Source organism: Octodon degus, unplaced genomic scaffold (genome assembly GCF_000260255.1).
Source record: "Octodon degus isolate 3935 unplaced genomic scaffold, OctDeg1.0 scaffold00347, whole genome shotgun sequence".
Lineage (NCBI taxonomy): Eukaryota > Metazoa > Chordata > Mammalia > Rodentia > Octodontidae > Octodon > Octodon degus.
This window is the reverse complement of record NW_004524923.1, coordinates 478938-505074: the sequence shown is the minus strand read 5'-3', so window position 1 is coordinate 505074 and position 26137 is coordinate 478938. Positions and strand designations below refer to the sequence as shown.

General features: G+C 39.7%; 1 protein-coding gene across 5 annotated transcripts in view; it reads right to left on the bottom strand.

The window, feature by feature from the left end:
- Positions 1 to 26137, bottom strand: part of Dlg3 (discs large MAGUK scaffold protein 3) — a 59538-nt gene that overhangs the window by 21117 nt on the left and 12284 nt on the right. For all 5 annotated transcript variants that reach the window (XM_004648031.2, XM_004648029.2, XM_004648030.2 and 2 more), the window contains one exon: positions 1418 to 1532. In XM_004648031.2, coding sequence (XP_004648088.1) covers positions 1418 to 1532 — 115 coding nt within the window. The remainder of the gene's footprint in view (positions 1 to 1417; positions 1533 to 26137) is intronic.

Below are 26137 nucleotides of genomic sequence, written 5' to 3'. Positions count from 1 at the left end.
TATATATATATTTGAAACAGAGTCTCACTATGTGGCCCAGGCTGGCCTTGAACTCATAGCAAGCCCCCTGCTTCAGCCTCCCCAGGGCTGGATTGAAGGTGTGTGCCAGTCAGCCCAGCAGAATGGGCTTTATTGACAGCAAACAGGCTCTTCTTTCCTGGGAAGGAGACTGCAGCCTTCTGCTCTCTTCACAGTGGAAGGTGAGCATGACAAATGCACTCCACATACAAGGAGTAGTCGGGGAGACACTATAAAAGAGGTACAGGGTTTCTAGAGGGCTTCGGGCTCTGAGAAGGCTCCCTCACTTCTGCTCCCTACAGTAGGGTCAGGGACTACTTAGAAAGCAGGGGGGAAAAAGAAAAGCAAGCTCCCAGAGAGCTGCAATTAGCATTGACATCGGTTAGCTTTCATCATTTCACATCCCAAGGACAGAGCATGTTGCCAGGCAACTAACAAATATAGTCTCCCCACCCCCAGCAGGTTTCAGAGGCCACCAGAAAAAGCCCGAGCACAGAGTTTGAAACAACTCCACACCTAAACATTAAAAACATCTAGCGACTTCTGGTTTTGGAGAATAATCCTGCCACCACTTTCTCTAAGGATTTTGACCTGAACGAGATACAATGACTTGCAACCAGACTGCTGGAGTTTTGCCAAGAAGCCAGGGCAAGAAGAAGGAAACTATTCCCAGTTCTAAGAGGAGTTTATAGTGTGCCTTCAGTTCCGCACCCCAGGAGGTTTGTATCTGGCCTCGCAGTATCATACCGCACAGCATGAGGATCAGAAACTCCACCTTTGACCAAATCATCAAATTGCTTTCAGCGGCAATAGCACAATGTTCTATATCTGTTCCCTTCACCCCTCCCTTCCTAGGGAACACACACCACCCTATCCCATGATTCACAGGCACAGCACACCAGTATAGCCAGCAGTGAAGTGGAGGTGGAAACACAATGAAACACCCAAAATGCACCAACCTGTCAGTTCTTTGGTCTCCCAAAAATATACCATACCGGAACTCTGCAATGATATGCTCAGATACAAATCCTAATGTCTAATATGCATACATGCAAGGGGATGGAGGGAGCAGGGCTTCCCCTTCAAAGCACAGATTGCAAGCAAAGTACTGTACTTTGAACATTGAAGTGTTATTTGGAGGCTGACTAGCAATAATCACCCAACAATCTTTACAATTAGAGCAAACAAATTTTCCCATACTGAGTCATTCATGAGCAAAAGGAAGAAGCCAGCTCACAAAAGGGAAGAGATACTGACCATAAAATATACAACCTGAGCACACAGTGCAAAGTGTTATTTTAGCACTGGGACTACACACTCCTTAGGCCACAAGTTAACCAAGAAGGGCTGGGCTGGCCTTCACCCAGTACCAGGCCCAGTGCTCAGAAGGGCAACTTACCTGACATATAAGGACCTCTTCTCACTTGTTCGGAGGGACCCAGACCCAGAACTCATGCTGCTGTTCATCATTTGTTCTCGCAAGTCATGTATCTTCGATTCAAAGCGACTGTACTCTGTTGGGGATACAGGGAAAAGATGAAAAACAAAGAAAGAATGAATGAACTCAAGGAACTCCCCTGAGCCTACATGCCTGCAGCCAAAAAGCCAGGACACTTAAATTCAAAGCAGCTACAGCTAGACCATCTTTGCTTTGATAAGCAGATTCCCTCCTCCAAGCATAGAAAGACAGACTGTTCTCCATTCTCAGGCACATAGAAGGAAAGAAAACACCTGAAAAAAGGTACTTCTTACTGCTTCAAAATCTTGCTGGTCCTTTAAAAATAATAACTAGGCCCCACCCCAACAGAATGCTCAGACCAGTGGGCTGGTGCCCAGCCAACTCCAAAGTTGAAGATTCCACACCTTGGTTCAGCCACTGCCAACTTAGAACTGGCTCTGTGTTGTTTCCCCTCTGCATGGGACAGCAGAAGTGCCAGCCAAACAATGGACCTGATCTTTGACAAATAAAAATCAGGAATGGGGAATTCAACATGGCTGACTAGAGCATGAGACATATAGAAGCTGGGAGAAATATCCACTGAGAAGGAAGGATCTGAAAGATTCAGCAGCAGTTGGAACCTGCAAGGAAAACAACACAGGATACAGTCTCAGAGTGCCCTTCCACAGTTAACAGTTGGTGACTGACCTCCGCCTGCATCTGTTGCCATAAGTGCAGAATGAGAGCTGGCAGACACCATCCTAGGGAAGGGCTCAGCATTTGAGCCTGGGTCCCAGAGAAGTCCTTGGCTCCAAGCCATGCCCCATGCTGTTGAGTCCCCAGCGTGGATGAGGGAAGGACAGCACGGGAGATGGCCAGCAGTTGGAGAGCAGGCAGGAGTCTGGCTGAGAGGCTGGGGCTGCTCAACATGGACGCAGGTCCTGCGGTCACAGGCCAGGTGCAGCCCGAGTTACACAGCACTGGAAGGTCACATTGGTGCCCTGCCCTCACTGTATGTGGGTGTCTGCTTCCAGCACCATTCTGGGGGTGGACTGCACCTTAGATCTCCAGCAGATAGTGACACATCTTGGTTTGAGCTCTGCTCCTTAATCCCAGAGGCTGGGAAAGACAGCCATGGGTCCAAAATAATAGAAAACTTTATTGATGTATTTATTATTTATTTTTCCTGTTCTCCTCTTTCTGTTCCATTATTTGCCCCTTTAAGACTTAGTGTATATTGCTCTTCCTCTTTGCCATTTCTTCCAACAAGACTTGGGCTATTATAATTATAACAACTATGGATTTCTTTTCTAGGCTTAAGAGAGATGCAGAATTGGGTCTCCTGGTATATTCTCAACTTGCCCAGATAGATACCACTGCAAGTGATTTGTCTGCATAGGCATACTCCTGATTCAGTGGACAATTTTGGGCCAGCGAATCATCTCCCGATTCCACCATCACACCCAGGAAGAGGTACAGCAAGAGTTCCTAACCCAAGAACTCACACTGGATCCGACTCTGCAGGAATGCCTGCAACCTGGCTGAGAGAAGTCCTGTGTGTGAGTTAGCTTCAGTGTTGCAGTGGAAGATTCAGAGGAGCTGTTGGGGTGTGAGTGCTCAGACTCTCTGGCAAAGAAGCTATGTGTGAACCACATCCACTGTCTCACTGGAATATTCAATCTGTGAGGCCAATGGGTATCTTATGGGTTTGTTTCTTGGTTTAATTAGCAGTGTGAAGTTATGTTATGTTCTTTTATGTTTTCTGTGTTCATTAGATTTTTACTTTTGTGTATTTTTCCCCATGGCCTCTGATTTAACAGGTGTCTAGGTTCTCTCCCTCATCTACCTTAACCTCAAACCTCCAAGGCAATACTACAATGTATTTCTTTATTCTTTTTCCAAGCACATAAACTCCTCCTCTCATTCTTATTTTCCCATACTTTCTCCCTACAGTCACTCCCTTCTTCTCTACTATCAACCTTTGATGGGGCCAAGGAGATGGCTCAGTAGAGTAAGCACTTGCCTGGCAAGCGCAAGGGCCTGAGTTCAATCCCTGGTTCCACCAAAAAAAAAAAAAAAAAGAAAGAAAGAAAGAAAGAAAAAAAACCCCTTGATCCTAAGCCTTTGGCTACTTCCCTAATGTATTGTCCTCTCTATCAGCAAGTTCTGATCACCACACAGCTTCCCTCAATTGCAAAATAAACCTCCTTCCTCCTACAAATATCCTTTGAAAACTCTCAATAGGAATCCTTCAACTCAATGAAAAGCATTCCAACAGCATTCCAATTTGACTGTACACCAAACTTCTCATCTGCCGCTCTCTCTCCTACAAACCTTCCCCCTAACGTCTAACCCTCATCATCCAACTGCCCTCCACACTCCTCCAATCAAATAATAAGTGGTCATAGTCTGCATAAAGGACAGACAAAGGAGAGAAGTATAACCGTAAGGACTGCCGGGTAGAAGTGCTGTATGATTGAATCTGTTGATGATGTTATAACCAGAAGTAATTATTTCAATAAAACATAAGGACAGGGTTCAAATCACAGTAAATAATAGAATAAGTAAATACTTACACTATATATACAAAGCCAGAAATTATGCACTAATTATCCTACTAAACATCTTCATATAAACCACAAACTTTGCTCATTTTTCTAGTTCCCAACCTGCAGTACTTCTCCAGCAAAAAAGGAGATGAAAAAATCTATGTATCTATCTCGATATGTATATCTATACATATCACAGACACATATCACAAGGATGGGGAAACAAGGCAACAGAAGATCCCTGAGTTCATCTAATTCTCCCAAGGCAGAGCAAGGGGTCACAAAAGGAGAAGAAAATAAATACCAGGTAGCAGGACTCTATGAAAAATTCATAGAAGAGATGAAGAAACTAGATAGGCTCAAAGAGGAAATGAACCAACATGAAGGTGTATCCTTATTAAATTACCGGATTGCCACCAAAAATCCACAAAATTTTTAAAGCAGCCAGAGAAAACCAAAAAATCACACATAAAGGTAAACCAATTAGAATCACAGCAGACTCCTTAATACAAATCCTAAAGACCAAGAGAGCTCGGAGTGAAGTGTCACAAACCCTAAAAGCAAATAATTTCCAATCCAAATTAGCTTATCCAGTAAAGCTATCTTTCACAATACATGGAGAAATAAGGTATTTGCACGAAAAAAGATGAGCTCAAGAGACACATGAGTGGTAAACCAGCTCTGGAAAAAACACTTAAGACTATTCTCAACAGAAATCATGAAATAGGCACAGCTAAAACCACAAATAAAGTCAATGAGGTCGGTGGATAAACAACAAAAAATGTCAGGAAAAGAAAAACAAAGGATTCACCAACAGATAAGGAAGGCAGTGATAGTACATAGCCAACACATCTCAGTAATAGCTCTCAATGTTTCCTTTTATGTATTTAGTACAGGGTCTACAAGGTCTCATTACGTAGATCAGACTCATAGTGATCCTCCTATTTTCAGCTTCCCAAGTGCTGGGATTATAGGTGAACGCCCCCATACACAGTCTCAATCGCCATCTCAATGTGCCCCGGGGGCAGGGCTGGTAGACATGCCAGGGATCAAACCTGACTGGCCCCTGCACTCTGTCTAAACAGGTCCTTTAGTGCACTGAGCTATCTGTCCAGCCATAATATCTCTCAGTTAATGGCCTCAACTCTCCAGTCAAAAGACACAGAATGACAGGATCAAAAACAGAATTCAATAGTCTATTGCATTCAAGAAACTCATCTAATCCAAAAAGATATTCATAGATTAAACATTAAAGGATGGAACATGACATTTCATGTACCAGGTCCCAGTAAACAAGGAAGGTAGCAATTCTAATATTAGACATGGTAAACTTCAAGCTAAAGCTGAGTAAAAAGGACAGAGAGGGTCTACATACTACATACTACTTAACAGAATAATCCATCAAGAAGAAATAACATTAATAAACATATGTGCATTGAATACTGGAGTACATATCTTTATAAAACAAAAACTAAACTACTGAAATTAAAAAGATCAGATAAATACTAATTCAATCACAGTATAGGATTTCAACATCCTGCTTTTCCAAAGAGATCAACTAAACCAAAAACCAATAAAGAAATATCAGAACTAAACCACACCCTTTCATGTACGATTTTAATGGATATATACAGAGTGTTCTACCTTCTCTATAACAGTGTATATGTTCTTTTCAGGAACTTATGGCACTTTTTCTAAAATAGATCATATAATAGTCCACAAAACCAGCTTAAGTAAATATAAAAGAACTGAAATGACTCTATGCATGATATCAGGCCACTGTAAAATGAAAATAGAAACCAATGACACAAGAAATTAAGTAAAGCTCCTGGAAAATTAACAACATATTCCTAAACAACCAATGGATCACAAAAGAGATCAAAGAAGAAATTTAAAATTTTCTGGTGGCTAATGACAATGACTGTACAACTCAATGAAACCTCTGGGACACTATGAAGGCAATTCTAAGAGGAAAATTCATCATAATCAATATTTTTCTTATGAAAACAGAGCAACCTCAAATAAATAACCTTATGAGAAATCTTAAGATTCTTGAGAAACATGAACAAATCACCACCAAACTGATATTAAAGAGCGAAATTAGAAAGATGAGAGGGGAAATCAGTGAAATTGAGGCTAAAAAACCATAAAAAGAAACAATGAATGGAAGGATAGTTCTTCAAAAGAATAAATAAAATAGATAAGTCCTTAGCCAGACTTACCAAGAGAAAAAGACTCACATCAATGCAATTAGAAATGAAAAAGGTGAAATCACAATAGACACTGTTGAAATCCAGAGGGCAGTTAACTACTTTGAAAAATTATCTTCCAATAAATAAGCAAAATTTGAAATGAACAGATACCTAGGAACGTACAAACTACCAAAAAAAAAAAAAAATCCAAGAAGACATAAATATGTTTAAAAACCCAATAGGCAATAAATCGACAGAGTATTAAAGTATCAAACAACAAAAACAAAGCCAGAACCTGATGGATTCTGTGCTGCATTCTACAAAACATTTAAGAACGTGATATCACAAATACTCCTCAAGTTCTTCAAAGAAATTAAAAGGAATGGAGTTGTCCCAAACACATTTACGGAAGTCAGTATCACTCTGATCTCAAAACCAGATAAACACCCAACTAAAAAGAGAACTATAGGCCACTCTACTTCATAAACAGAGTTGAAGAAATCCTCAGCATAATATTAGCAGATAGAATACAGCACATTATTTTAAAAAAAATCATACATCATAATCGAGTAGGTTTCATCCCAGAGATGCAAGAATAGTTCAACATACCTAAGTCATAAATATAATACATCACATAAACAGGAGCAAGGTCAAAAACTGTATGATCATATGAAGAGATGCAGAAAAGGCTACTGAGAAAATCCAGCACTCCTTTACAATAAAAACCGTGAAGAAAACAAGTATAGAAGGACCATACCTGAATAGGATAAAAGTTATTTATGACAAACTAATAGCCAGCACCATTCTAAATGGGAAAAAACTAAAAGCATCCCCCTTAAAATCAGGAACAAGACAAGTGTGTCCACTATCACTTCTTCTATTGAACTCAGTACCTGAAACATTAGCCAGAGCAATTAGGCAAGACAAAGAAATAAAAGGCGTACATGTAGGAAAGGAATGACATGATACCCTACACACAAGGCCCAAAGAACAACACCAAAAACACTTTTAGATTTAATAAACAACTTAATCTATGTAGCAAGATACAAGATCAATACAGAAAAAGCATTAGCTTTTTTTTTTCTTTGCAGAACCAGGAACTGAACTCAGGCCCTTGTGCTTGTCAGGGAAGCACTTATTCTACTGTGCCATCTCCTGGGCCCCAACATTAGCATTTCTGTTCACCAACAGGGAACAGAGTAAAAAGGATATTAGGAACATATCATTCACAGTAGCTTCAAGTAAAATGAAATACTTAAGAATTACCCTAACCAAGGAAGCAGAAGATCTCTACAAAGAAAACTACAGTACTTTGAAGGAGACTGAAGAAGACATTGGGAAATGGAAAGATGTCTTCTGCTCCTGGATAGGTAGAACAAACATTGTCAAAATGACCGTATTTCCAAAATTGTTATATAGATTCAATCCAGTTCCAATCAAAATACCAATAGTATACTTTACAGATCTATACAAAATAATCCTAAAATTCATATGGAGCCAGAAGGCACCCAGAATACCAACAAGAGTAAACCAGGAGGCATAGCAATACCTCACTTCAGGCTTTACTACAAAGCAAAAGCAATAAAAACAGCCTGGTCTGGGACACAAACAGATGTGTGGATCAGTGGAGCAGAACTGAGGATATAGAAATCTCCTCAGATATACTCAACTGTTTGACCTTTCACAAGCCAAAAGCATATTAAAAGAAAGACTACTCAACAAGTGGTATTAGGAAAACTGGTTATAGTCCTACGGAAAACCCACTACTATTATGGACTACTGGACTATATTGGAATATTTTGCTGAATTCACGCACCTACGATATTTAAATGACAATGGAATACCCTTCTCTGACAAAACTAAACAAAAAACAGGGATACAAATGAAGGACCATTTTGTATCTGTATATTCAAAATAGTTAGGATAGATATACAGCTACCTTCTCTTAATTCAGGGAATAGAATTTGTTATAATAGTATTTGTGGACAGGATATCATGTCTGCATCTTGTACAGGAATAACAACTAAGACAACGATATGCAATGTATTAATTATTGAAATTGTCCTACTAATCAGTTTTGAAACTGTCTCATTGCTATTTGTTTTTCAATAAAATTATTTTAAAAATTAAAAAGGGAAACTGGTTATATGTTTGCAGGAGACTGAAACTAGACCCTTTTCTCTCACCATATACTAAATTAAAATCAAAATAGATTTAAAAAATCCTAACAGTAAGCCTACTGGAAGAGAAAAATAGAATATGTAGCTGTAGGAAAGGAGATCCTAAACAGAACCTCACTGCACAAGAAATAGCAGCAAGAATCAGAAGATGGGATTATATCAGATTAAAAAGCTCTATATATCAAAAGAATCAATCAGTAGAGTCAAGACATAACCAACTAAATGGGAAAAGCTTCTCATAAAGAAGACTAATGTCTAGAATATGCAAATATCTTAAAAAATTTAAAGGACCTAAAATTAAAGACCCAGTTAAGAAATAAAAGGAATGAAGAGACACTTTACACAGGAAGAAATACAAATGGTCAACAAATATATGAAAAAAAAGAATGTTCAACATCTCTGGCCATTAGAGAAGTGCAAATTAAAACAACACTGAGATTCCACCTTACTCTGGAAACAATGGCGATCATCAAGAAATCAAACAATAACGAATGCTGGCATGGCTATAGTGAAAGAGGAACCTTCTTTCATAGTCAGTGGAAACAAACTAGAGCAACCATTGTGGAAATCAGTATGGTGATTTCTCACGGAACTGAAGTGAGAAATCCCATATGATCTAGTGATTCCCCTGCTAGGTATCTTCCCCAAAGAGCTTAAGTCATCATATTACAGTGATCCTTACAAATCAATGTTCAGGGCGGGGGAGATGGCTCAGTAGAATAAGCGTTTGCCTGGCAAGCGCAAGTGCCTGAGTTCAATCCCCAGTTCCGCCAAAAAAAAAATCAATGTTCATAGCAGCATAGTTCATAACAGCTAAATTGTGGAAGCTGTGTGTACAACCATCAAGAGATGACTGCATAAAGAAAACCTGGTATCTATATATAATGGAATACTACTCAATTATACAAAATAATACCTCTGAGACATTTGTAGGAAAATGGATATACTTGGAAAATATAATGTTGAATGAAATAAACCAGACACATGAGCTTAAATACCATATGGTATCTCTCATTTGAGTGACACAAAGTAAAAATAAAGAAAACAAAGGATGGATAGAAGGGGCAAAGGGGATGGATCTCTTGTGATAGGGAAGAGGTCCAAGGGAACAAGGGAAAGGGATGAGGAGGAGGAGGAGGAGGAGAAGGGAAATAAGTAGAATAAAGATATGCTGTGTACAGGAACTTGATAACCCCAATTAATCTAAATGTTACAGACTGTAACATGAAGTCAGACAAATAATAGCAACAGGAGTGAAAAATGGGATAGGGGGACTGGAGGAGGAGGGAGGGAAGGGGGTGGGGGTGGGGAGAGAGAAAGAAACATGCTGTAATATGTACATGCAATTATTTCCCAAGATGCTTGTAAACTACATGAACTCCAAACATGTACAAACAAAATTAAATTTAAAAATCACAACTGGAAAGAGGTTCCAGGCTTTATAAGTCTTAGAGCAGTCACTAAGGCCCAAGGAGAGCAGATGGATGAGACTTTCCCAAAAAGCAGACTGCAAAGAACAGATGGCTCTGAGATGCAGGGCAGAAAGGCAGGGTAGCGGGTGGGGTGTCTGGAAAGGACCTGAGGTGGTCCTGCCCACTGCTAGGCAGAGGAGGACAAAACTCAGGGGTGAGTTTTTGGGGGGAGGGCAGGTACTGGAACCCAGAAGGAAGGATAAAAACAAACCTCAAAACCATATGAGGGGAATTCTAGCTAACGATCTGCTGATTTCCATCCTAACAATACCCTCTTTCTTTTGAGTAACAATTAAACATTAAAACATAAATTTCCAAAACATAAAAGTCTGATGACACTTCTTGCCTCCCAAATCATCCAGTCAGTGAGACCAATAGTCCCTAAGCAGCGCTGTGGCCCCCTGAGACCACTCCAATAGCCTGACGCAGTGTGATCACTCTGGAAATGTAGCTACAAGTTATGCCCAATTTAAGAATATCAGACACAGAAAAATGAACTCTAGCCATACAATTATTAAAAGAGGTTTCTTTTTTATAATAGGGCTGCTTGGCTATGACATTCTTCAGTACATTTAAAATATGATATAGGACCAGCGCGCGCACACCACACACACACACACACACACACACACACACAGGCACGCACACACAATTACAAATTTTTCAAGTCTACAATTGCTGCATGAAATGGGATCTATTTAAGGCACAGGCTGAGGCAATGGCAGAAAAGAGGCATACTTCACTCTGACAAGCTGACTTTAAAGGAAGTCAAAATTTATACTAGGGGTTAAAGGTTGGCCAACTCCTTTAAAAACAAATACACTTTCAGCAGAAAATATTCCACAAAAGCATTTGCAAGCGCCGGAGAGGACTAGCAAGAAGCATCCCCACCTAGTCTGAGTGGCTCTGCAGGAGGAAAGAAAGCACCTGTTCTCACACCTGCCACTCCCCCTCACCTACTGGGGCAAAGCAACCTGACCTTCAGCTGAGTGAAAACGGACTATTAGGAAGCTTGGGGGGAGGAGTAGAGTGGGGAGTCAGGCAAATCGCCTCATCTCAACCAAGTCGCTTTTTGTTCACCGCGATATCAATGAAGCCAACCAGTTAAATTTGTATGTTGTTTCATTCATCACGCACTGTGTGATCTGTCCTCATTACCTACTCCTGTCCCTGAAATTCTGGAGGAAGCAGCTGAGTCACTGATTCACCCATTAAGTGCTGGAGGAAAAAGAGCAACAACAGCTGGACAATAGCCCTGCTCTGGGGCGTCACAAGCCAACATTCAAATCAATGAGCTATCCTAATCTAAAGGTAGAGAACTGGGATAGATTTGTCCCCCTCTCTGGACGTCAAGCCAGTCCACATCCAGAGAGGCTGGGGCAATGGCTCCACTCCAACAGGGCTCAACCTCTACCTGGCGAGGCATTACTCCTCGCTACTTCCTTCCTGGCTGGCACTCACACTGTCCCCTGGGAGCCACAGATTTCTGACTAGGCAGCCCTTTCTTGGGGAAGATGAGCAAAAGAACTGCAGAGGACCCAAACCAAACCAAACCAAAAAATACACACAATGTATTCAGTCACCATTTTCTCCCTCCTGAAACTTGTTTGCACAGCAAGCAGGGCTTTCTTTGGAACTGACTTGCCCGTTGAACTCCAGGGCAGCAGCTGGTCATGGGTGTTGCTTAGGGATTACATTTCTTTTTTTTTAATCCTTTAAAAAAAAAAAACCACCAAACCACCATTTCCTCAAAGCTCCTAATCTAAGGTTGATAATTGTGGGCCAGAGGGCTCACTTAAAATAGACCAGAGAAAGAGAACAAAGCTACTGCTTTAAGGAATCCACTCTGCTTTTCCATGTGCTACTTAAGATTATGAATTTATTAAATTGTGTTTTATTCATTTTTCCCCAGTTTCTGACTTGTATTTATAGAGTTATCTACTGTTCACTAGACACAGAGCAGCCTCTAAATAAGTGGTTGTTGGATAAATGAGGCTCAATTTAGAAAACTGTCCACGCAGAAGCTTCTGTTCTCAAACTAATAAACCTAATGGCTTATTTAGCTGATGGGGGCCAGTTTCACTGAGGTCTTCCAAAGGTAATTGAAAAGTATTCCTAGTTACTTGTGTTCTTGAGATTAACTACTGGGAGCAACCAGGTTTTTTTTTTTTTTCAGAACCGGGGATTGAACTCAGGCAAAAGAGATGTTAATAACCCACAAAGGGCATCTACTGACCAGACTTTTGTTTGACAACAAGGGCAAAAAGTCATTCCAACAAAAAAATGGGTAGAACAGACTTAAGGTAGCAGCTCATCTTAATATTAGAAATATGATCTTCCCAGGACTAAATATTAATTTAAAAAGCATCTAAATTTTTTAATAAATCTAAATTCAAACAGATAATGAAATGTCATTTCCAAGAAAATGGTCGGATCTTGGGATCATGTTAGTGAAACACATCAGACACAGTCAAAGACTGCATGATTTCTCTTGTATAAGAAGTCCGAAATATAAACTAATTAAAGAATAAAAGAAAGAGATGGTAGGAAAGCAGGGGCAGACTTTTTGGAGAAAGAGAAGGGAATCAAGGGAAGGGGGGAGGATAGAGAAAGAGGTACATGGATGGAAAGTGATCATGAGATATGTGCATTAAGTTCCAAAATAAATGTAACCATCATGTATCACAAACACACGCTAATAAAAAAGATCTGAATTCTAAAACTTCATGGTGTGCTTACATTCTTCTTTCCCCATCCCAGATCACTAACAGGACGTCCCATTTGCTTGCTGCAGGGCATCTCTCAGGTCTAAGTCCCTGCCCTGTCTGACCACTTTCCCACCCGGAGGGGCCACTTCAAATAGGCTTCTTTAAAGAGCCCATTACTAAAATCCCATGTCTGTTAAATAGCACTTTATTCATTTTTTTCCACTTTCAGATGAACCCAACCACTTATGACCCACAAAGATATCTATGATGAATCATCCTTTGCTTCCGCCTTTCATTTTACCAGCTGCTTTTGAAGGAGAAACAAGTTAGAGGGGGCACAGCCTGAAATCACTACTGAAATAGGGTTTCTCCCAGACCTTGAGGTGCCATTAAAAGATCAGGACTGGCCCGGCACAGTGTGCACACCCAGCACTAAGGGAGGCTGAGGAAGGAAGATTGCAAATTCAAGTCCCACCCAGGCAATTTAGCAAGACCCTGTCTCATGATAACAAATAAAAGAAGCTGGGGATGAAGCTCAGTGTGCAAGCCTTGGGTTTGACCCCCAGTACCAACCCCCCAAGAAGGACCTTACTCTTGATACAATGAATTATAACCTACTGATTGTGACTCAGAAATTTCTATTAAATGAGCATCAAGGCAATTTCTTCTGCACAATGAATTTTGAAAGTTCTGGTCTTCAGGTACAGAATTGAGTTAGGTTTTTTGGGGGGAGTTACTTTTTGTTTATTTTGAGACAGTGTCTCACTATGCAGTTCAGGTTGGCCTTGAACTCCCTCATTAGTCCAAGCTGGCCTCACAGGTGTCCTCCTGCCTCAGCCTCTTAAATGCTGGGATTATAGGCATGTACCACCACATCTGGCCCCAGAACTGAGAAGGGATTTGGGGGAGCAGTAGTCAAGAGAAAATATATTTTATTGCCTCTTTTAAAAAATTTTTATTTTAAAGAGAATAAAAAATAATAGAGAAGACATTATAAACAATACACAATTTCAAAAAATTTTGATAGGTGTTCAACAATGTTTGTTATATTGACTTTTGTTTTATTAGTTCAGAGAAAAGACAGGGCAAGAATCCTAGTGTCTCAAAAAGACCAGAAAAGAGAACTGGAAAGCTCTCAAAAGTAAAATTTGGCAATACAGCCACAAATCCCATGGCAAATAAAAGTGCTAATGCTGCCACTGTCCAATGTGCCTACAAAGAAAGCTGATGAATTTATATTTTTTTAAATTAAAAAGGTAATGATTTAAAAAATTTATAACTCCTTACTTTGGAAATTTCTGTATCATTTCCTATCCCACTACCCAGCAAAAGCTACCGCTAGTATTGATAGCATGTCCCCTTCTAAGCTTAACTTCATGTATCCATCATTTATATTCATGTACTCACAACTTCTTCCCATATCCATCTATTGCCTTCATTGTCATCACCTTACTGTTGATATTGTCTCTTAATTTGTCTTGACTAATTTATTTTTCTTAAAAGACAGGCTCTCACTTTGTTGCCCTGGCCAGTCTTGAACTCCTGGGCTCAAGTGATCATCCCACTTCAGCTTCCCAAGTACCTGGGACTGCTGGTGCGCCGATGTGCCTGGCGTCTTGGATGTTCCATCTCTTTCCCACTACTCCTTCCCTTGATTTAGATCACATTGTGTCCTTGTGGTCTCTGAGCCATTGCTACATTGCCCTAATTGGTCTTGTATCCCAATTTTCCAAATTATAATCCAGTTTATACTCATTTGAATAAATTTCCTAAAGTGTCAATGTATAGCCCCCAATATCTATACAATAATGCAGCAACAACTGAAGAATTCTACTATCTGAACTAAACTTTCAAGGACTGCCTCAACCTTTCTCTGTCAATTTATTTATCCCACCTCTCATTTAACATGTCTTCTTTTGTACCAGCCTGCCTGGAACCTCTCAGAACACAATTTGTTCAGCTATGTATTATTCCCTGATCATAGAATTTTCTCCACTGCTTGGCACTGGACATTCTTTGTGTCCTTCAACATCTGTCTTTCCTCATTATAGAAGTTATTCATTCACTTATTTAATCAGCTATTTACTGAGAATCTGTTATGTACCAGGCACTGTACTAGCTACTGGGAGCATAAAGGTAATCAAAATCTCTCTAGAGGCGGAGCATAATGACCTATGCCCATAAACCAAGCTGAAGGAAGATCATAAGTTCAAGGCCAGGGGCCGGGGAGATAGCTCAGTAGAATATGCGCTTGCCTGGCAAGTGCAAGGTTCTGAGTTCAATCCCCAGTACCAAAAACAAACAAACAAAAAAAACAAGTTCAAGGCCAGCCTGGAAACTTAGTGAAACCCCATCTAAAATTAAAAAATAAAAAATGGCTGTGGATGTAGCTTAATGGTAGAGAACTCCCGAGTTCAGTCTGCAGTATTGCAAAAAAAGAAAAAGGTTCTAGAAATTGCAAACACAAAACAAAAAGTTTTTAATTACAACTGTGATAACTGCTATGAAGAAAACACTAAGAGAAAAAAACGGTGACCTAACCTACTAGGGGGGAGCAAGGTTCATCAAAGTTTTGCTTGAAGAAGTGACATGTAAGCTAAGTTCAGACCAAGGGGTGGTAGCTGGGAAAAAAGCCTCACAGATAGAAGGACAGTATTATACAAGGGTGCAAAATGCACAGAACACAGGAAAGTAAGGGGAGGTTGGCAGGAGACTAGAATAAAGAGTCCAGGGGTCAGATCATACACAGCCTTATAGACTATGACATCTATCTTTATCCTAAGAATAATGGGAAGAGGCCATTGACAAATTTTAAGGAAAGGAACAAATGACCAGAAATGGGGGCGCTATTGTAGGAAGTGTAGTGTGCAGTATCACATTTAGATTCAAGTTTCTTGACAAAAGAGTACCATCCCTTCTACTTTTGTTTATCCCCCTAGTAGCTCCTGCTTTTATAGATGCAAACTAGCTAATTTGCCCAAGCACATCCACAGCTGAGAAGCTCGCTAATTCTTAATTATTAGAAAACATTATTCAAGAAAAATTCTTGGATTGAGAGTCCTGTGTTTTGCCAGCGGGTCCTCATTTTAATGTCTAAAGCATGATGGGTTCTCTTCTTCCCAGTAGTGTAAAGGAACAGCTTAAAGAAGGTTGGAGGCAGGTGGGGAAGAGCACAGCTATAATTGCAGAACTCAAGAAGCTGAGGCAGGAGGATTGCTATATGTTTGAGGTCAGCCTAGGCTACAAAGTGAGTCCAGGCCAGCCTGAACTACAAAGAGAGACCCTGCCTCAAAAATACAAAAACAGGCAAACAAAGAATTGTTGGAGAGCTAGAAAAGCCTAGAGCAGGCTCCAAAATGACTGTGATTGAATAGAAGGTAGAGTAACAGGAGATGTGCAACAATGGTGGATTAGAAGCCAGATTCCAAGAATATGAGATGGGTTGGAAGCCAGATTACAGGCACTTGAGGTAGGACTTTCCCTAGTAAGCTACATGAACCCCTGCTAAATGTTTAAATAAGAACATGATTCAGTTAAAACTAAGTTGTAGTGGAAAATATTCTGGGAGTGTGATGAAGAGGACACAGGAGAGACCAAGAAGCTATTCTATTAGTACAAACAGTAATTTGGAAGGTTGACATACTATGGCACAACTGCAACCAAGGAAAGGGCAAGAACCAAAAATGATTTTGGAGCAAAAAGAGAGAGGATTGGGGATCTGATTGGATTCAGTATGCTAAAGGGTCAAAGGCAACTTTTGAGTGTTTTCCTGGAAAACCAGGGAAAGGTAGGTTAATATCGGCATAATGGAAACTGGCAATGATGTCCTCAAAGTTCTCAAGTCCAGGTTAAATATTATTTCTTTAACCATTCTTCATCTAATATGATTCCCAGACCCTCCATTACCCCACCCTTATAAAGTCTAGTGCCCACAAGGGGTGGTGCCACCAGTTCCTTAGCAAGCTACAAGCTCCTTGATGTAATCTTTATTTCTTCTCACAGCTCAGTGTGGTGATCAGTACCGTTGTTCAGTCAGTTTATTCAAAGTATTTTCTTCTTCCTTTCTTGGTAACAGAAATCAAACTCAGGACATTGTGCAGGCACTGTGCCATGGGGCTATACACAGTACGGAGATCTGACAGGACAAACCTGTACTCTGAACTTCTCAAATTCTGGCTCAGGAACAAATATACGAAAAAAAGAATACACACTTTCTCCTTACACCCACCCAAACATGCTAAAAACTGAACAACAAAACCACAAACCACTTCTGCAAAACACCGATATGCCAGAGGTCTGGAGACGTAGTTAACAGCCCAATACCATGCACCCAAGGAGACTGAAGCTACAATGTTCACCAGAAAGAAGTAGCCACATACCGACGCCTGCAAGCATAGCTAAGACTTCGCTGCCAAATCTACCTCCCAAGTGTTAGAAAAGAAGTCTTTTACAAAGAAAAAACGACATTTGATATTAATTTGGAAAGGCTGAAGGGTGCTCAGTTTCTCAAGCTACACTAATTTTATTTTGTCCTGCTTCATTAAAGGCAGAAAAATGTTCAGACAAGAAACAAAAGCCAACAACCGAGGGTGCTTATTCTGCATGCATACAGATTACCAATAATTTGAACTAAGGTAGAACAAGGAAAAACTACAAAGTAGAATAAAAAAAACCCATGTGTAAAATTGGGAAATGACAAGGATGCTGGGGAGACAGGTGGATGACAGACTTCAGACACACCAATGGTGACAGGAACAATCAGAAGATGCAAATAAAAATCAAATAAAGCAGAGAACTGTAACTTCCTGACCTTAAGGCCCCACACCAATACTGAGTATGAAAGACATGGCTAAGAAATAGCTTGTGTTTTGGTTGGCTGAAGTCCAACAAAACATCCATCAGTATGAAATAAGTATACAAATGACCAAATAGTATAATATTTCTAGGAATCTCAAAGTTGACTCAAAAATATTAAGAAGTCTATGATTTTGGTTAGTTTCAAATTATGCTCCACTATTTAAAGAATCTAATACCTCTGCAAATAGACAATTTCTGAGCCTCCCCCAGCCTCATACTAGCAATTAAACACAGGGCCTTCACACTGAGCTTCTGATTTTGAGATAGTCTCACTAAATTGCCTAGGCCCACCTCAGACTTTTGATCCTCCTACCTCAGCCTCCCAAGTAACTGGGATTACAGGTTTGTGCCACCACCCGGCGTAAAGGCCCTTCCATTTATGACATTATTATGATTTGATTATACAATGAATAATCCAATCGATGAATTTCATAAGGGACCAAACCTAGGTCTAATCTAGTTTAATTTATTTAATATAATCTGGAATAAAGGAATCTTCCTATGTGCAAATAATTCTAAACTCTGTGGATTAAGAAGATACAGCATCTGTAAGTATAAGCTTCAAGGATAATTCTTTAAGAGTAGGAACATGTACTTGCAAAAAGGAATGGGGAATAAGAATAGGTCCTGAGACATAAATGGGATGCTAATAAGAGTGCCTCTCAAAGGAAGTTTTATAGAGCAAAATTGTGAGGCAGGTACAACATGGGTCAAAATTATGATTAATCAATACAACTGTAAGTATAGTCGCTTAGGTGACATTGATTCAATGGTAGCAAGGCCACATGGGTGACATCACTAACTGTGGTCAATAATCTACAGTCCTGGTCTTAGTGGTCTCAGTCTTAGTAGGTCAGAGAAAATGGCCCCACCCCTCAAGAGATAATGGGAAATCTCAAAAGAGTGATACTGATAATCCCATGCTGTCTACCAGTGATCCCTTAGGGAAGTATGGAAATCCAGCCCCTGTGATTTTAATCTTTAGATTGCCCTCCAGCCACAGTCCTGATGCAGTTTCATCTTCTGCACTGACTCCCTTGAGGGTCCAGCCCTATCTGACTGCCTACTATATGTCTATGTAACTTAGCTGTCTGTAATATTCCCCCCTAAGAAGAGATATCTCTAACTGCAGTTAGGGGAGAAAGGGAGTGGTATCCATCTAGTTGCTTCAAGCAGAGAAGGCCCAGTGTAGGGGAAACTGCAGTTAGGGGCCTTCTCCAGAGAGCTAATCTAATGGGCCTCAGAAGTCATGTTGTAGTTTTGCAGTCATGAACTCTTTTACAAGGATGCTCTGGTGGATCCCAGAAAAGGAGTCTGGCACATTTGTTGTTGGTTTCATCTCATGATCACTTGGAGTTTGGCAGCCTCTAGGCAGGAATAAACAAATTTTCCAAGAAATTAAAGCCTGTATAATCAAAACACAAGAACTAGAATGGAAAGGCAGGTTGGGGAAAGAACCACATCCACACTGCTCTTGAGGGATTGGAATAGCGAGTATAACCGGTTGGCTCTTAGGCCCCTCTACTGATGGAGGTTTTCTCTAAGTCTGATATTTCTTGTCATAAATCCCTCTAGTTTTAACTGTAAGAAGATGGAGGGAAGGAAATCAGACTCTTGTTGAGTTTTTACAGGTTCCATTGTAGTTTTTCCTGTCTTAATGAACCATAGTGGTCAACTACTAGGGTAGCTAGAATCTGACAAAAGTGGATCAGCAATTGGAGTCCCTTTTTATATCTCTAGCTCTTATTACTATGGTATTGTTCTTATACATCTTTTGGTCATACTTTTCTGCTGGATGTTTAAGACCGAGTTAAAGTGAGACCTGTGTTAATCAAAATTCACCTCTTGACCTTATCAAGGTCAGTTAAGTCTCCTCAGACATTACTTGCAAGATAATTCTTAAGGCAGTAGGACAGGGAAGCAAAATGGTAGGCCACATCAATATGGGAAGATATTGCTCGAGGAAAATAACTTCAGCCTTACTTTTAGAACACTGGGTTAGAACTATGACTAATTCTAAAGAGAAATCCGGGTGTCATTGTTCCAGTGCCTGCACTGTCACTATGTGCTTCCTCAGCCATACACACATAGCGAGGGTTCTGGATAGCATCCTGAAGGATACTTGGAGTAAAATAGAAAACAAGATATGCCAGAGCAGCACACCATGAAAAATCCAGTTTATCTCTATTGACTGAATGTTTCTATCTCCCAAATTGCTTAGTGAGGATACAGGAAGAACTAGCTACTGGGAAAAAGTGCTTCACTATGTAAATGTTTTGTTACATTGTGCTACTTGGTCTGAAATGATTGGAATATTTGAAAAGTGCCTTGATCTCTCATCAAGCTAAGAAACAGTATTCACAGGGCTGTGCCATCATTGGTCCTTCTCATCACTGGGCCTTTTAGATAGCAGATCAACGTAAAAGTTTCAAATAGGCTCTTTTTTCTATTTCAAAAGGCATTTCATGTAGCACATTCAAATAAAAGATTAAAAAGGCTTTTGGCTCCTTTAACCCATAAGCCAAAGTACATAGAAAGACTGCCCCAAGACAAAACACCTCATCCAAAAAACCATCAGAATGAAGAGACAATTACACCTTTTCCCTGCCCTCAGAGTGATGAGTATACTTATTTAGAGCAATCTTTTCCACTTACAGGGATGATACAACATGGTGACCAAAAAAAACACACATCTTATAAATGAAGCTGGCTAATTTCAGCTAATGTAACCAATTTTATGTATTACCAGATCTGTGGAGATACTAAATACATTCTTCACAACAGTCACTAACACAGGATCCCAAACTCTGACAATGTTATTGAGGTATCAACTCAACATCCTTTAGGTCAAGTATCTGTGGAAGAAACCCAGAAAATGGGACCTAGAGAAATACTCTTCTTGTTTACAGTTCTCAAAACATCTCTGTTCATGTTTCAGTAATGAACAGTCCCAGTAAAATATTACAGTACAGAATGAGAGGTCCAAAATCTAAGTCATGTGTGTGTGTAAAAAAAATTTATTTATAATAAAAGTGATACTTCAAAATAAATGATGGATTCTTTAACAGTATTGAGGTAAATCATTAACATTTGGAACAGAAATTAAGTTTGTACCCTACCTTGTATCATAAATACATTCCAAGTGGGTTGAAATTTTAAATACAATACAAAATGCTAGAACACACACACACACACACACACACACACACACAAATTAAAACACTGAAATATTTGACAACATAAAAACATAAAACATCTGTACATCAAGATAAAATAAGGGCCGGGGAGATGGCTCAGTAGAATAAGCACTTGCCTGGCAAGTGCAAGGTCCTGAGTTCAATCCCCGGTACTGCAAAAAAATAAAAAATAAAACAAAAAAGGGCTGGGGGTATAGCCCAGTGGTAGATTACCTGCCTAGCATGTGCAGGACCCTGTGTTCCATCCCTAGCACTCAGTAAGTAAGTAAAAACAAAAAGGCAAATTACAAAGTAGAAAAAGTCTTTGCAATATATGTGAAAAAACAATATTCTAGTTATATTTAATAGCTACACCCCAATAGAAAAGTGGGGAATAGGTGAAAAACTGGAAATCCACTAAAAAATGACCAATAAATACATACACATAAATATTCAATTCTATTATTAACAAAAGAAATATAAGTTAAAATACAAAGTGAATAATATTTTTACCTACAAATTTCTAGAGGTTGTCTTAAAAAAATAATACTTCACATTAGTGAACAGCTTAAATGTTCTTATACTGCCCGTGGAGGTAGAGGCCCATCTCCCAGAAATGTATCAAATGCCTTAACAGGTCATACCTTTTGATTCATAGTTCTATACCCGTTGATCCATAGATTCAAGGAATCTATTCCAAAGAAATAATCAAATATTTATTCTTAAAACCTTCATACGGGGACATCCATCAAATTATGCTGTGTAAGATCAAAATCCTAGGAAGAACCTAAATGCCCACCCACGTACACCAACAAGAGAATGGTTACCCAAACTGTGGCACACACAATGGAATATTATTAAACTACTAAGAAAAAACACTTTTTGAAGGATATATAAAGATGTAGGAAAATATTCATGACAGAGGTTAAAAGAAGAGAAGGAAACTGCTTCAATATAATAATCTTATTCTTACAAGAGATACCGACACACAAAGCTTGGGAGGGAAATCTTTAAGGGAAAGTAACAACCATTATTTCCAAAGGTAATTTTACAGATGATTTGAATTTACTTTGTATTTTTCAATTTTCTACAATTCTAAATGTAGTACTTTTATATCCAAGAGAAAATATAAATATAACTTAAGGAGAATGGAGAGACAGACTCAACAGGAAAGACCCCAGGACAAAGACAGAACACACTTGCACTAGAAACTGCCCTCTACACTCCTCCTGGCTCATCAATCATTTTCCTTTCATACTGTTTAATCAGTTCTAGACAAACCCCCATAAACATATTATCAGTATTATCACTGGAGCATTTTATACAAAAGTGAGCCAAAGAATCCCAGTACATGGGCCTTTGTTTATTTGTTTTTTGTGTACTGGGGATTGAACCTATGACATATGGTCTACCTCTGAATTAAATCCCAAATCCCCAGCCTTTGCTTTAGTCTGGGAAGCTGAGGGAGGAGGATCACAAATCTAGGCCCAGGCTGGGCAGCTTAATGACTTAGCAAGACCCTGCCTCAAAATAAATACTTCAAAGGACTCACAATGTAACTTAATGTAAAGGCCCTGGATTCAATCCCCAGTACCATGAGTGAGGACCTCCATGAAAAGTAAACCCAGGTCTAATTTCCATTTCAAGTGAATGAAAGAATAAAAGCATTATCACAGCAAAGAATAGAAGACGACAAGACCCTTATTAAAATAATACTGTTTTTAGTTTAAGACTACATGATTTAATAATAGTCTAGGTACAAGTAGGAACTTATAAACTGAATCCACAACTCACTTTTACTAATCTACACAGAATTTGAGTTAGAAGAAACATTAGAGATCATGTTGCACAGTCCCCTCATCTTACAGATCAGGAAATTGAGTACCTAAGAGATGGCTTGAGTAGTCTGAGGTCATTAAGCTACTTAAAGATGAATTCACAACTAGAACCCAGAACTTTGGCATATCAGCCAAGATGTACATAAACTATGACATAAAAAGAACAAAACCAGTATTTTGTATATCAATGACAATGGTAGGTCCAAAGTGTACAATTTGTATTTTTCTCTTCAAAGAAAAACACAAAAGCATAGCCAGGAATGGCAGCACATGGCTGAAATCCTAGCACTCGGGAGGCTGAGGTGAGAGGCTGAAGCAGGCAGATCACTGTGAGTTTAAGGCTACAAAGTGAGTTCAAAGCCAGCCTGAACTGTGCAGTTCAGGACCCTGGCTCAAAAAAACTAAACAAAACCAAAAAACCCTAAAAAGTTTATACTAACATATGAATAAATATTAAAAATCAAGATAAAAAAGCCATTATACTCCATCATGGAGTATAAAACTAAAGTTTTAAATAAAGCAACAGTGTCAATATTTGGTCAAGATTTCCAACAACAAATGGTTTAAATTAAAAAGAAATCTTAAGCTATCATTACATGAGAATTTCATCACTATATATCATGCTAACCATTCTGCCCCATCAGGAAGAACTGATATTTTATAGGGCCCATAGCTCCTAGGATTTTCACACAAACCACCTAGCAAGGACAAGAAAGCACCTGTCTAGTTGAGGAAGCTTTGCCAAATCTAACTACCATGGCCTTGGGCCACATGCAAGACTGAGAAACCCAAAACACACTGCTAGCTCCAGGCCAAAAAAAAAAAAAAAATCAACTAGAAAGAAAGTTTAACTTTTTTTTTTCCTCTTCTAAGTTTACAAAATAGGATGGGCCAAGGGGTGTAGCCACTTTAGGAAAAAGTCTGGCAGTTCCTCAAAAATGCTGTTACCTTATGACCCAGCAAGTCTAGTAGATATAACTCCAAGGAGATTGAAAACATATATTTACAGAAACAAACAACCAAAAAAAAACCCCTACATATCAATGTTCACAGCGTCAGTCTTCACAATAGTCAAAAGATGGAAATAACCAATGTGTTCATCAACATAAGAATGAACAAATAAAATGGTATGACCACAGAATGGAATAATATTCATCCATAAAAGGAACGAAGTCTTGATACATGCTACAGTGCGAATGAACCTTGAAAACTACACTAAATGAAAGAAGACAGACACGAAAGGCCACATATTGCATGGTTTCATTTGTGAGAACTGGCCAGAAGAGACAACTTCGGGAACAGAGTAGATTAGTAGTTGCCCAGGGCTGGGAGAAGGGAGTAGTTGGGCCAACTGGGGGGCGACTGCTAATGGGGACAGGACTTCTTCTGAGGATGATGAAAGTGTCCCAAAACTGATTGTGGTAACAGCTGCACAACTCTCGAAATTCTAAAAATGGTTTAATTCCACACTTTAAATGTATTTTCACTGTATGATATTGGAACTATATCTCACTAAGCTAATTCCAAACAACCTGGGCCCTCTGGTTTCCATCAGGTCAGCATCCCTAGCTACAGTGATCTATACCCACGTCTTCAACTCTTTGGGGATCACAGTGATAAGAGGAGGAGGCAGTTGGCCTTCTGATCACCTGATGAATAAAACAGTTGGTTTTCTGTGCTTTCAAGTCAATCTGGCAACAGGGCGAGAATCAAAGGAGGGGACAGAACAAAGCAAAACTCAACAGCAAACAGCGAGCACAGCAAAGATGCTCAGCGTCACTAGCCACCAGGGAGATGCAAGTAAAATGCACAATGAGACACCACACCCACAAGATGGCTACAATAAAAGACTAATAATTAAAGTCTGGGGGAGTATGTGAAAACTGGGACCCTCGGATTGTTGGAGGGACTGAACCCACACGGCAGCTGGGGAACGCAGCCAGGCTGCTCCTCTACAGGTTAAACATGAAGTGGCCATACAGTCCAGCAGTGTCACTCAAAAGGGTGCACATCCAAGGGAAATATAATGAACCAACAGCCAAAATGGGGAAACAACTCTGACATTTATCAACTGATAAAAGGTGGTAAATACACAGCATGGAATACTGCTCAGCCATAAAAAGTAAAAGGAATACCCATACAACATAGGCGAGCCTAGCAATCATTTTTTAGAGGAAGGGGTCATGACAGAGTCGCTATGTTATTCAGGTTGGTGTTGAACTCACTATGTAACCCAGGCTGGCCTCAAACAGCAAATAATCTTCCTGCCTCAGCTTCCAAAATGCTGAGATTACAGGTATATGTCACTACACTCAGCTCAAACCTCTATTAAGTAAAAGAAGTCAATCCCAAAAGATGCACACTGTATGATTCTATATATATGAAATATTCCAATAGGCCAGAGTTGGGGAAGCTTTTAGAGCTTTCAAAAACAAACAGCCTGCTGTGGCAGGCGTGCTGTAGGTTCGCTACTGCTGAAATAGGCAAACCTGAAACAGGCAAACCAGTAGAAACAGAGTAGATTAGTGGTTGCCTTTGCCTGGGGCTGAAGTGGATGGGAAGGTGGACAGGTTGGGTGGAGATAACTAAAGGGTAAAGGGTGGTGAAAATTCTAAAACCAACTGTGGTGACAGTTGTCCAACTTGAGAACATTCTAAAAAATACTAACATACGCCCTTCAATAGGTGAGCTTCAAAGTGTTCTTTGCCTTGGTACGCTTTGGCCAATGTGCTCTGGAGGGATCGTGGTGATAGCATAGAAGTTATGTTTCTATTCTTCATTCTCAGACAGGGGGAGATGGGATGGTCACATAAATGTTGTGGAGAAAATATTCCTCTTATACTTTCAAAGTATTGTCAAAACTCATTCTGAACTCTTCCAGACCTTACCCAAAGGAGTTTCCATAGAGAAAGTGCACTTAATCATCACCTTAAAATAACTTATGGGGAAAACTCTCCTCTCTCACTCAGTGGACCCCCCCACCTTGTCTGGATTTACATTCCAATTGAAAAGACTGATCCAAAAGGAGCAGTTTCCAATTTAGCTACCATAGTGACAAATTTCTGGCTAATCTCCTGATTTGCACATCAGGTTCTACTCTTAAAAACAAAAGGGCTTTCCAGAAATATATTAGCTCAGTTTATAAGCACAAGCCGGCGAATAGCAATTAAGAAGGAAATGTAGGTGATACCAAAATGTTCTACTACCAAGCCTGTCCTTCCCTTGGGGGATCAACTGGACAAGTCATAGAAAAATATTTTTCATTTTAGAATAGATAGGAAGGAAGTCCTTGCCAAAAGCCAGTTGTTTAAATTTTCAATTTGAATTTTAAGCAGGATTGTACATGCCCAAGAACATCATGCTATTTTTAGCTAATATGTAGGATTGCTGTGTCCACAACAGTTCAGAGCAATCAAGAGTGAAACTATTAAACAACATATTCCACTGTGTGATACCTTATCATTTAGCGCTTTTTTATTTTTATATTTTCCAAGGCTTCATCACGAAAATACATGTAAAGTGCATATGCTAGGCACAATACAAAGGTCAACTAGAAAGGTACCGTACTTCATGATGGGTTTAATGCACAGTTGAACCAGATATGTAAAAGAAGTCTCAAGAGCATCGCCAAGTTGCCATCCTGCCCCTAAGTGTCCAGGGGAGATTCATGAAGAAGTAACTGGCCTTCACCTGTCACCCTTCCAATGCT